Consider the following 14136-nt stretch of genomic DNA (forward strand, 5'->3'; position numbering starts at 1 on the left):
GGGACTACATTTGTTCAAATATTTAAACAATACAACAAATGGTAAATAAAAAATAGTTTGTCCCAGAACTACCATTCATCGCCGTGTCCTAAACATATTTGAGAATATTGCTTTTTCTAACGGTTTGCGTCCCTCCCGCTGTGCGCTAAATGTTGCATATTAGTGGACGTCAAGTGTTCGACGTGGAATGACGTGTGCACGTGCCTGCATTTTCGCGTCATAAATGCAAGTATGCAATTTTTTTAACACTGGACATTTTTTCTTTCATCGCCGTGGATAGGTCTTACTTCTGTTTGAATAAGTTTGTCCTCTTAATTGATCATTCGGTACAATGCCATCTATCTTATGTTTATTTGTGACGTGTTAATTACTGTGAATTATTAACAGATTTTTAGTTTTTTGATGTTTTTGCCTTGATATTCATTGCCGTGCTCTCATTGCCGTGGTTTCCGTGGTCAAAATTTGCTATGGAAATGAAAAAAAATACACAGCAATGAAAAAATTTTCATTGCCATGCCTTGTAAAACAATTTTGTTTCATTGCCGTGGCCGCATGTTTCATTACCGTGACTTATGTTTTCATCGCCACGGCATGATTAAGAAAAAAAACAATTTGTACTATATAGTCAACTACAAAAAGATATTTCCACGTTCATCTCACAAAATGATAAACTTACACACACACCACTTCAGGTTCAGGTTCACTTAGGTTGTTTTACTAGAGGAGTATTTAAGAAAAGAAAGAGAAAGATATGTCAAAACGATGGCTGCAGGAATAGTTTTCATTGCCATGGACGCATGTTTCATTGCCGTGCATGCAAGTTTCACCGCCGTGGCATGAAAATTTTAGTCTTGTATATCTCGTTAGTTTTTTAAGCTATCTACTAGATATTAAGTAAGAAAACATATCTTATCAAAAACTTTAGTAAACACTATTTTTTCTTGTTCTAAAGTTAAAGTATAAAAAATCCACGGAAATGAAGATTTTATTGGACCTGTTGAAATTCACCCGGGTGAATAAATGTCAATGGGCCACCAACGGGCCTATCGACATTTATTCGCTGGTCGTATTTCTGTTTTTATCGTATTTTAAAAATATACTTAAATTAACGATTCTGGGGTAAAAATATGTAATGAGTTCTGTTCATGTTGGTTTTCTTGATTCCACACTAAATCATTCCATATTACTCACTCCGCGTCTCCCAAAAAAACTCCGAACCCTTGAACTTTAGGTGATGTATTTCTTCAAAGCAAAGTTATTACTTGAATCAGAAACATATCGGTCCCACATAACGTGCTCATGAAATCAATGAGGATATAGTTTGGAACAATGGAAACCGTTTTTGCGGAACATCTATTGTTTTCATGGAATGCCTTTCCATCCAACGCATATTCACAATAGACCGATATTGGTTTACAGCTTTTAAAGATAAAATATCTTTGCTGTGCCGTAGGATATATTTAGCAATTTTCTCTTTCAACCCACTTTAGTCTAGTTACAAATTCTGTGCGGTTAAGTTTGTGTAGTAAGGCTCTAAAAAACACACCGATGAAATTTTTAATATTAGCCATTTTTTGTCATCTGTTTTCATCATGTGGGTTTCAGTAATTGAATTTGTAAGTAACTTTGTGCTTTTTAATGTACCATCACAATTTTAATATTTTCAGGTTACCTACAAGAGACCGCCAATCTAGATGATCATAACTTAATTCAACCCGATGGCAAAAGACCAGATACTGAATGGCCCGTTCAAACCTTCCAAGCTATTCAAGGAAACTTTTATAGTCAAGCACATAGGACCATTAATCCAAAACCATGTACACGACGGAGCAACTCTGAAAGTGATCCGATTGAACATCGGTTAAGTCCTCCGCCAGTTACAAAGGTGGAAACATTACCTGATAAGGCAGCTTCTCTTAAGCCACAATCTTTGAAAAATGGAGAAAATGACCTTAAAATAAATGATAAAAAACCACCTCCTAAAAGCCAAGACTTACATACCATCAGGAAAGCCTTACCTATAACTAATCCTGTAATAGATTCATTAGAAGAAAATCACCGTGAAATTTTACCTGATATCACGCCTGATAGTCACCCGTCTCCACATAGTGCACCTCATGTTGTGACAGCCAATGAATTCGATGTTGAACCAAGGAATATCTATATTTCTGACCCAAGAAATGTTGTTCCAAATGAATTCCGACCCTCAAATTTGAAAACACCTAATGATGTGACCGAAAGCAATTTTTTCCCTGAATTTTCTAGTGATATCCCAAAGCAAGAGCCAACTTCAGAGCCCCAATATAATATGGAACGTAGACAAACTAGTTCTTTAAAGGCAAATAAATGTTTACATGACGATCACCAGAATAACATAGAAGGACACTCAAGGAGATCCATGTCAAATGATATTTTACGCAAAGAAAAAGAGCTTTACCAAAACCAAAATGATCCTTACAATAAATCAAATATTAAAAATGACCAAGCCATGGTATCAGTACTAAATGCTGATAAAAGTGGTATAAAATCAGGAATAGACCTTAAAAGTTTGAATAAAACGACATTGCCAGCTAATGAGAAGTCAGTGGCACACGTAGGACGACCACGATACAAAGACGCCAGACGTGAAATGGCAGAACCTGCAACAGGACCCAAAATGGGACAGTCACCCCTTACGTTGATGCAAAGTGAAAGGGTATGCTACGCGTGTAGCACTGCGAATAACCCAAGTTGCTGGGTTCCCGACAAGAGGACCACAGTGAAGTACTGTCGGAAAGGAAACAACGCTTGCATTACGAAAACTTTTGGGAAGGGAAGTAAGTGACCTGTTACAATAACTATTTAAAACAATGTTTCCCTTTTAAAGTACAAGCGCAGCGCGGCGCCAGTGGCATTCAATGTTAGGCCTGTGTTTTATCTGCTTATAAAAAAAAACATGAGGTAGATTATAAAATTATTAATAAATGATTCTCTTATTGCAGGCACACTTACACTGATTCGTGATTGTGGAAATTCTTGCGAGGACTCAAACGCGGGATTCGTGCCAAAATATAAATCTTGCTCCATGTGCCACTCAGAGCTCTGCAACGGTGCTTACTCTATCAACGGAAACAGCGTTATGTTTGCAATAATCTTAACAGCTATTGTAAAATATTACAACTAACAGTTTTGTTCGAACTCTTGTTTGTACAAAAAAATGTTAACTATAGTGAGCTATTTAACTATAATATTTTTCGAGACTCGATGCAAATGATAAGGGTAGCTTTATTCGTATTCCAAGTTCCCATTTCCTCGGTACAATGGCTTCAATACGGAAGCAAAGACATTCCTCCACTTTGTAGTTTGATTCGTTTCGTATTCAATATAGCTGATAGCAACAAACATTTGTTTGCTTAATTACATTGTTTCCAAAACAAAAAGTATTTTACAAAACAGATTGTACAGCAGCGAATTCAGCTTTTAGGGGAGGTACTTCTATAAAGTCGATTTAAATATATGTGATTAAACAAGCTTTGGTTTCTTTTCACCTTTTGAATTATAAGTGGTGAAGTACGTGTGGGTCGGGACATTAAGCCTCTGAAAAGAGCACGTTCTTTTTGTCCGAAATTACCCACGTATGTGGCCGTCAGTCCGCGAGGAAATGTTGAATGAGTAATGCCAATGGCAATACTGAGAGCGTCAGGTATGCCGATCATTGTTATTCAAATTGTTATAATAACATTAAACATAGTTCACAGTTAATAATAACTATCATGCACTGTTGTATTAATCAAGTTATTCAGTATTCATTGTGAGCTCCCGTGAAACTTGACCTGCTCTGGAATATTGCGATTCGCAATTTTATAAAATTCTGTGCTACCAGCGTGAAACCTAATAAGGTAAATATTTTCGTTTAAAATTAAAAGACTGAAATAGAAAAGTTTTTTTAAGTGCTCAAAAATTTAATTAGAGAAGGTTTTTACGAACATGAAAAATGTAATGTGGATAATAAAAAGTGAACGTTCTTTGTGAATATGCAAACACACATTGAGATATGTATCGCGAATTTGGGTACAAAGCACTACTTAATTGAAAGACAAATCTGAAAAGATATAAATTATTCGTATTTTTGAGTAGGCCACCCAATCCTGAGACGTCAGCTTCTTACAAGGGGATTGTTCGCCTTTTGATAGATACTAAGATTGATTGCAGATTAAAAAAGGGACTTTCAATTTAGGGATTTTATTGAACATTTGCTGAACATCTCTTTTTAGATAGGCATTAAAATGAATTTAATATAACGAATATTTGAACAGAAATATCTTTTGTCGCGCTATCAATTTTATCGAAACCAATGGCGTCTTTAAAAGTTTCATCAAACAAATCGTTGGGCAAATTATTATAGTAGGTAAGCTTCTTTTTAATAGACTACAAGCATTTCCCACTGATTTGTTTAAGTGATAAAATGTTTTATAGGTACTCGATATAGGAAAAGCAAATAAACAAGGTTGTGTAGCAGCCCTAGGGAGGAAAGTATATTGTTTATTCATGTATACGGAAAACATTGGCGCGCACTCCAATCGGTGAATGGTTGAGAAATCTTATCTCTAGGGTCGTCGATACATCATTAGAGAAGGTGTGTAAATTCGTTTGACAACCCCTTACGTTTTTGGATGCCATTAGTCTTGTGGCACGTCGTCGGTCTTCAAGTGTTTATTTCTTGGACAACTTACCTATTGCAATATTATTGAGATATCACTTGGACAACTTATTGTAATATAATTGACCATCAACCCACCTATATAGAGATATCGAGTTAACATGATATGCTAGATTTGTAAACAATAATCTTAAGTTAACTTTTCATTTTATTGAATTGAGTATTTTATTTAACTGGAATGATAATGCTGTATGTATATCTATAAATCATAGTATTATATAGTATTTTAAATTAAAAAGTTCTTTCAATAAACGTATCAATCACAGTAAAACAACTCATCATTAAACACTATTAAAACTCTACGGTCGTATCCATTGCCAGCCTTATTTCTAAATAGGTGGTCTACCTGCATTGTTATCCGTAAGCCAAGCTAAGCTCTCGGCTAAAGCAAATTCAATATCATGGAATAGATAGAATTTCGCACCCGATATTGGCCGAAGCGGTTAAACCCAAGCCGTTGATCTTTTGTTATACGGACAATGAGAATCACGATGACCAACTGTCCTTCAGCATATTCAACGGTACCTTTTATATGAATTATGTAAAGTGGTTCTGCTATCGAGTAATATGTATTGATGACGGACAGAAATGTAAGATGGGGTTTTATATAAAGCTGGCCCGTATTAGGTTCTTGCCAGGTCAGATGGTTTTAATTATTGTAAAAGGATTTTCTTAAGAATATTACTTCAAGCTAGCATAGAATGTCTAAAAGATTGATTTGATTTCTTAACACCGCACCAGCCGAGTTTCAGTAAACCGTACAGGTACCTAAAGGTAACAACTATGTACTGTTCCAATAACGACTCAAAAACCGCTGAAGACTGCCCCGCGTTCATCTAATTAACAACAACAATTCGTCTTCCACAGCCGCTCCCAATACTCGTGTTAATAAAACACTTGGGAGATTTAAAAACAATTAGCAGGGCAAAGAATACCTTTAGATTAAACAGAATAGCGAAAGTGAATTTACTACGGACAATTATCAAACGATCCGGATCGTAAAGCCTGAGTTAAAACCTCGTAATAGCTGCGTCGGCAACAATTTGTTCAAATTCTTGTGCTGCTGATGAAGTAATTACTCGCTGGGAAAAATATTTGATGTGCGATTCAACGTGAAGTAATTGTAATTAACATTTTATTCGGTACGTGAAACTGTAGTTGGACATTCAAAAAAGGTTTTACATAAGAACTATACTTAGTACCTTAAGTTACAGTCAAGGAAGACATAGAAGTCACAACCGATTGCTAATTGAAGTACTTAATGCAGATTGAAGAATGAAACGAGCAACATAGGCAATGTTTACCTATGCTGCTGCGGGCAACATAGGCCTATTCAATGATTACATAATTACATCTACTAGGTACTACTGGCCGTTCAAACCTTCAAAGCCATTAACGATAACAATCCTTAGTAATGATGTGCATTAGACGTCTCTAGAGCCTACACGCTCTTCTGCGCTCATGATAACACCATTGTTGAAAAAATCGCGATTGCGGAGTAATGTGAATTAATAATCATTCCCCTATATATCTCACTGAAAGTAGACTTGTTTACGGGCATTTATGTTATTAGAGCTTACGAGGGCCAACAATAAATTGTACTTAAACCAGACTTACCTATGTATTTTTAATTTAATGGTCGGTGACTGAACATCAAGAGTTATTGTAATTGTAGCTACTAATTTATACAGCTTTACGCCCATTTATGTAGGTGTGAATTTGATAGGTAGGTAAGTACATAATCAAGTATAAATTATTACAAACGCCTACACAATGAGGATAATCTGCAGTCCACTTTTTTTACGGCCTACTCACCAATGAAATGGGTTCGACATTTGATTCCAATTTTCCATCATAGACAGTTAAGAGATAGGTATAAGAAATAATAAAAAAGATACATGAAACTTTATTACCATTATCCTCGCTTCAAAGAAATAGATTGCTTACTTATGCTTTATCACCGCAGTTAACAACAGAAATACAAAAGATTTAACCCAGTAACAAACCAAAACTCCAGTATAAAAATTCAATAACAGCTCAAAGTCAAATAACGTTGAAGGAAAACAAAATTCAAAGAACACCAATAGAATCAGCGCGGCGCATCAAAGTCGCGGGAGCTTGTCAGAGGCGCAATCCCGACGAAATTTTCATGAACATTCACGAGGTTGAACGCAGACCGCATACCTGCATACAGCTCAGGCACTTTCGACAGGATTTGTTCGCGCTGAAACTAGCTACTGTGGCTGCCAATGTTACGTCGCCAAATTGAACTAGCCAGGCGCAGTCCAAAATCAAAGCGCGGGAATACGCAACCGACAGCATTTTCCCTCTACTCTGTTATACAATTTCCGTCTCGAAAATCCCCAAAAATAAACCAGCAGCTTCGTAACAAAGTCAGTCCCTTACTTGCGTATAATAAAAACTTTTCATAAGCCGATTTAAATCGAAAATCCAAATAAAGCTGTCCCTTATTTGAATGTTAAGGTTTGAGAGATTATTCTAGAGGCTATTTAACATTTGTGGCTTTCATTTATTTAAGAAAGCCACTTGTTAAATTAAACCTTTACGAATGCACATTTAGAACATTAGGATAAAGCATTCAAAAGTTAAGTACTATACTAGGTACATACATAGGTACTAACCTGTTTCATTCAAACATCAAAGAGAATCTTTGTATGTGCGTGTAAGAGAGTAAAAGAGAATACAGCCATTAAAAATATTTCCTCGTACTTTGAATTTCTCTTATGTCGAGTGTACGAAACATAGGTACATGATTTATACGTAAACATTTATGCTCATGGCTATACAAGCAAGAACATGCCCCGCAATCCTTTGGTTGTAAACAAATAAAGAAACCACTACCGCACTAAAATACATACGTTTTATAAAAATAACGGGGTTAAGTTCCCCAGGGAAATCATAACGATTTAGAGGACTCAACTCGGTTGAGGTTGAATGCGACTCGTACTGTTCTGTTGACAATATTACAACACTATTGAAAAACATACGTTTTTCTGTTGATGTTGAAAACTAATCTTTGTTACTCATTTTCAGCACCTTTCCAATTATTTTTTAAATAGCTTGAGTAGGTAAATACACGTAGGTAGATAGTTATGTATGAGCTATTTTAGAAAGCCCGAAAAAATACAAGCGGCCAAATGCACAGCCAGTGCTAGAAAATGAATAGAGCTGATACCTTTTTTTTTTCTTGGTACCTACACTTCCGTTGCAGCAATATCATTATCGTAAAATAAACAAATCGGTTTTAACCTGAAATAGTTGATGACTGTTTGATGACCACCGAAGACTACTTAGTTATTTCTTGACCGTTTCGACAAACACCGCCCCGTGGTGCCCCAACATTAAATCAATTTCCCGCAGCTGAAGGAACCCTTGTCAAAATCGGACCAATCTGCAATTTACCGGTGGGGGATCGCACAGATAATAAATACGGGGTTCACAAGGTTACATACCTAACGATTATCTTAAATACCTTGAAGGTCGCATTGTTCCTTCTTATCAACCATTCGGTGTGTGACAAAGGAAACCCTTTTAGAGTAAAACTGAGAAACTGGGAGGTTGGAGTCTTTTGAAATAACTTAGTATGATAATAACACCTTTTCCACCATTTCTTTCATAACGAACTGACTCACATCGCTTAAAAAACATCTTTAGGTACCTCTCTCTCTAATCTCTGCATTTACCTGGACGTCAGAGATAATACGTCTGCGGCTACGAATCCACCTTGCTACGAAAACCGTAGTCATCGTTTCCAGAACTATGGAATTCGTAGCATGTTTCCGCTACGACTTTTGTATCATGGTTTACCTTAGCACACCCATCCAAAGCTACTAGAAAATGTTCAAATATAGCTTTCATTTTCTTAACTATACTCATTCATTCAATTTACTCACGTAGACATTTAGCTCACCCACTACTAGTGTTTTTGGCTCAGTGAAAACATGTTGCTTTTGCCAACTATTCTCTCACGTGACCGTTGTCAATCAGCGGACTAGACGTAGTTTTCATTTCAAGATCGAGAATTACGGGCGTCTCACACGTTCAGATTTAACTGCTGATAAATAGTACTACTAGATAAAAGTACCGGTACCCATAAATAGTATATCCACAGTTATAAAACAGCTTTTGACGAACACGTTCCGATTTATTGGTACAATTTTTTTACACTCATTCATATACATACTTTTCACCTTCAAATGAAAAAAATTCTTCATTTCATCAGAACCAACCAGCATTTCCATTCGTGGACATGTACTACAGCTGCCATCTAGTTCGTACAAATATAAATATTGCAAATGTTCGCAGTGGCTATGTTTGCGAGGAAACCACGGCGGAGGGAAAGATAGAAGGTTACGCTATTAACTTAACTGCCGTAAGAGGACGTAGTATTGTAGAACAGCATAATGAGTAAACTTAGGTACCTCGTTCAGTATCAGTTTGCAAAAAAAAAACGTCAAGTAGCGCTTTAAATGGGAAACAAAGCAGTTTACAAAAATATATCAATAAATTAAATCGGTCTCTTTTAAGTTTCCCAAAAAGAGTTCATTAATTACTTGTCATCCCAAAAACACGCAGTTATGGCGTATAAATGCAAACAATTGTTGCCATAAAAATATTCCTTAAAATTTTCTTCAATAGGTATTCCGTAAAATTAGATTAGGGCTTTCAATCTGCATTTAAAACATAAACGTACCACCAAACCATACTATAGTTAAATAACTGTTGCTAACGAGCCCCGCCAGAGAGCGCTACGTTCGCCCGGAAATAATGTCTTTATTCAGTTTGCTCTGCACTTGAAGCCAATAGATGTTCACTTGATTGAATTAATCGGTCGCCGCAAGATGGTGGGATAAATAAAATCAGCATCGACGAGAATATTTTTTATTTTATATTACTAGGACCATACTGTACCTACTCTCCGTAGCTACTTAGGGTCTTTTTGCTTCGTAAAGGGCGACAAATATGTTGAAATGGATGCAGGTGCTGAACACATTACAAGGAAAAAATATGTTTGTGCAGCAGGTAAAATCCGGAACTACAGCATCTATTGCAAAATATATTTCCGCAGCTAGAAAACATTACTTACCTATCTTTAAAATTTCTCATACTTACTGATACTTAAGAACACAATTAAGAATTGGTATTCTATATCCTCATTGTATATTATGTAGGTATTGTATACGTCACAGTCTGATACTTACCTGATAAGTATATTTTTACTTTTCAGACATCTCTTATCTAATTCGGCCGTGCCCTTGCATGCCTATCAATACAATTTCTTCATACAAATCGGAATATAATTCGGCCTTGTTATCTGAATAATTTTAAACCGCAGTTATATTTTTCGATATTTTTATATGTATAGGAATAGATATACTTGAACAACTTATTGAAACCGGATTTGTTACTGACTTATCTAAAGCGTTAAATGATTTTAAGAACTAACTGTCTATGTATGACCCACGGATGTCCCTCAAACAAAAGGGCAAAATTTACAAATCCGTAATAAGACCTGTCGTCCTGTATGAAACACAGTCAGGCCCGCCGCTAGCTGTTTGTTCGCCCGCGTGCAAAACCGATTATGCCGCCCTCCGACTACATATTATACTGGGTTTTGTCAAAAAATATATAAGGGGGTCCAGGGGGTCCGGACCCACCCGCCCATTCATATCCATTTTACTTGTCCAACAGAAAAAATATGTACATGCACCGCTCTGATTGCAGAAAACGCACTTCCTTTTGGATACATAAATATTGCAATAGGTACATAACATATATTACACATAACTTTTTATTTACTTGAAATGCTCAAGTCTTAGAGTAACCTAAAAAGTCCTGGGTTAGCCCATAAGCAGACTAAGCAATTGCTTAGGGCATCAATGCAGTGCAATCATTACCCAAGTGGCCCCTATGTATTGAAAGATTGTGATTAATGGATAGGTACCAACATAATGTATATCAAAGTGCTTAGAACAGATTATGGGTAACTTAAACTAACGAACTTAAATTATCTACAGCAATGTTTAATTTCAGTAAAATATGTTATTCATGGTTTTTTGTGGGGGAAGTCGTGGTGGCCTAGTGGGCAAAGATCCAACCTCTCGAGTATGAGGGCGCGGGTTCGATTCCAGGTCAGGCAAGTACCAATGCAACTTTTCTAAGTTTGTATGTACTTTCTAAGTATATCTTAGACATCATGGACTGTGTTTCGGATGGCACGTTAAACTGTAGGTCCCGGCTGTCATTGAACATCCTTGACAGTCGTTACGGGTAGTCAGAAGCCAGTAAGTCTGACACCAGTCTAACCAAGGGGTATCGGGTTGCCCGGGGAACTGGGTTGAGGAGGTCAGATAGGCAGTCGCTTCTCGTAAAGCACTGGTACTCAGCTGAATCCGGTTAGATTGGAAGCCGACCCCAACATAGTTTGGGAAAAAGGCTCGGAGGATGATGACTTTTAGTGATCCAAAACTCAAAAATTTTCGGGCTTGCTTCACTTTACAGTTGTTTTTATTTTTCAAGATTTTTTTAGTCTACCCTAGCAAAAAGGATCACTAAAAGTCCTAAACATATAAAGTAAAAAGCGACTGGGAAGTGAAGAAGCCGCGAGCGAAGGGAGCGCGAATTTTTTTGAGTATTGGGACATTAAAAGTAGCTATAAGTGATAAAAAATTGAAGCGCAAAGTAAGGAAACCGCGAGCGAAGCGAGCGCGAAAATTTTTGAGTTTTGGGACATAAAAGTAGTGTTTCTTCGATAATTTCTCAAATTTAACGTCGAATTAAACACAAATTCGCCTTGGGCGCCCCTGAGCCCGCGGCGCCCGGGTTATTCGCACACGCTGCACCACAGGTTAAGATGGCCCTGATGCTATCCATTCATTTGGATACAGTTCTTGTAAGTTGCAATCTTTGATGAAATTTAAAACAAAAATAGGAGTAACATTCTGATCAAGGATTGGTTGGGGGCGCCTGCGGCGCCCCTTATATCCGGCGCCCTGGGCCGTCCCCCAACCGCGCCCTACCCTAAAACCGCTACTGACTGCGATAGGTATCTGACATGGAGGCGCGAGCGCAGCTAGCGCGAATTTTTTTGGGGATGCAAAGGATGAACCCGTCAAAATTGATAGGGGACGACCAAAGCGAGGGCGGTTTTTCAGAAATTTTATTGCTAATCTACTCATCTATTTTGAGTAAAAATATTTTTATTACGTAATTATGGTTTAATTTTGCCGTATGGGTTAATTTTGCCGCCCCCTAAATAGTGCTGCCCAGGGCATTTGCCCCCCCTGCTCTCTCCCTCCACGCTACGCCAATTGTTGATCTTAAATCGTTTATAATTATTTTTAATTTTGAAAATGATCAACAGATGTAACTGAAACCGGCAGTGTAAGTAATATTCTTAGCGCTATTGCTGTGTTTGGAAATATTGAAATCAAATAATTGGTAAAAAGATATTGTTTTTTTTTTAATATAACGTGATAAGTCGCTCGATTTGCCGCCCCCTAGGACGTGCCGCCCGCGTGCGGTGCACGCGCTGCACGCCCGCTTACGGCGGGCCTGAACACAGTGTTGTGCATTGAACAAGAAGGATGAGAAAAAAGTGCATGTAGCAGAGATGAGAATGTTGAGATGGATGTGTGGGGTTACCAGAATGGACAAAGTGAGGAATGAGTATATCAGAGGAAGCCTGAAAGAAGCGAATGTGGAAGTATTGAGAGGCAGAGGTAGACCGAGGAAAAGATGGATTGATTGCCTGAAAGAGGACATGAAGCAGAAGGGAGTGGATGGAAGTTGACGTCTTACAGAGAGGAATGGAAGAAAAAGACATGTTGCGCCGACCCCAAATGACTTGGGAACAGGGCAGGAAGATAATGATGATGTCTATGTTTTTTCTCTTTTGACGCAAGACCTTTAGGCAGTTCTACTTACTTTCATTTACGCTACTAATCTGCTTAATTTCAATTTGTTCGGACCATTTCAGCGCTGAAACATGTTAGACACTATTATTTTGTCTATATCATAATCGTAATAAGAAGATGAAATTATCCGATTAGCTATTAGCCTGCTTTAGTTATGTTTACGGAGTAGGTAATTTATCAGATAGGTACTTATTGTGACAATCAGATAAGCGGTACCTACCTACTTTAATTATAATTGTGTGTATTAGACAACGATAGAAATTATCAGGTTTGTTATGTTGTTGGACTTCACGTCACAGTCTCTGATACTCTAATTCACATCTATACATACATTACATTACATTACATTGGTATCTTCTAATTTTACTGGATATACTTTCTCGTCCTTTTAAAGTCAATCAATGTCAAAATATAATCCTAAAAATAATTAGGCACATTTGCAAGTTTTCGACTACGAAATTGATATTTTGGGAATTCTTACTAACTATGCATGTAGCTCTACACCTTTACAACCTACATACATACCTTACCTTACGTAGATACTTGCGTATCTACGCAAGACTGCCATAGCATATGGATGTCAGAAAGAAAACATAAAAAACCGGGAATTATCCAATATTACAAACAACAATGAATATAGGTATATTTGTAGCCAGATGAACTCGTTCTAGTACTCTTACAGACTATTAGTCTGACCTACGTAAACACTATTATTTTTAGTCGTACGAATTTAGATTTTCATACCTACTCGTAAACACTACTGTTTTCATTGCCGAGTAGGACGGCGCGTCTCGAATCACGTGCTTACTATTTAAAATACAAACGGCTGGGACACGAGACAATGTGATTGTATTTTTGAACATTTTGGCACAATATGAGTAGATATATAAGTATTATTCTGGTGCATGAAGCTTTTACAGAGTTAAAATCAAAGAAATAAGGAGAAACCATATTGATCTAAAGGATAAGTATATTGTAACTTCTTAGGTAAGAACGGGAAAAAGATCTCCAACTTCTGTAACTACTAACGTGACGTCTATTAAGAGGTTTTATCTAGAAATTTATTATATTCTAGAAAATAATTTGTGGATATAGGTATATTATCTACGATATAAAATCTTAAACAGTAATCGCACAGAAAGTTTCTAGGACATCAACAAGGACCCCATCATCTTAACACTCTTCGCACTGAACAAGAAATACCTAGGTCTTTTTCCTCCCTAATTGAGAATATTAAAATTCTTCATTGAGGAAAATGTAAGAAAATTACCGCGAAATCCTCACTCACATCGCATTTGCACATTGTAATGGTGCTGCCACATTAAAATTTTCAATGTAACATTTACACTCGATTATTTCCCCGCTACATGAATACCAATAAGTACAACACACATACTATTATAGTCGGAATTTCATTCAACTTAAACTTTGTAAAAGCCACTATCTGCTTTGCTCGGATTCTTTGGGTAACAGATAACGAAAGAATTTACTTACGAAACT

The 14136-nt window shown here is 37.0% G+C and overlaps 1 protein-coding gene across 1 annotated transcript; it reads left to right on the top strand.

The window, feature by feature from the left end:
• Positions 1-1477: 1477 nt before the first annotated feature.
• LOC110379608 (uncharacterized) lies at positions 1478-3509 on the top strand. The gene is made up of 3 exons (XM_021339342.3): positions 1478-1594; positions 1668-2816; positions 2982-3509. The coding sequence occupies exons 1-3, from the start codon at positions 1549-1551 to the stop codon at positions 3161-3163; spliced, it is 1377 nt and encodes a 458-aa protein (XP_021195017.3). The 5' UTR covers positions 1478-1548; the 3' UTR covers positions 3164-3509.
• Positions 3510-14136: the final 10627 nt, after the last annotated feature.

The sequence above is a fragment of the Helicoverpa armigera genome, chromosome 18, assembly GCF_030705265.1.
Source record: "Helicoverpa armigera isolate CAAS_96S chromosome 18, ASM3070526v1, whole genome shotgun sequence".
Lineage (NCBI taxonomy): Eukaryota > Metazoa > Arthropoda > Insecta > Lepidoptera > Noctuidae > Helicoverpa > Helicoverpa armigera.

Bases quoted from the DNA above. Each gene is read 5' to 3' on its own strand.
- LOC110379608 (XM_021339342.3), top strand. From the start codon at position 1,549: ATGAAATTTTTAATATTAGCCATTTTTTGTCATCTGTTTTCATCAT. The intron at 1,595-1,667 runs GTGGGTTTCAGT...TAATATTTTCAG, and splicing joins TTGTCATCTGTTTTCATCAT to GTTACCTACAAGAGACCGCC. The intron at 2,817-2,981 runs GTAAGTGACCTG...CTCTTATTGCAG, and splicing joins GAAAACTTTTGGGAAGGGAA to GCACACTTACACTGATTCGT.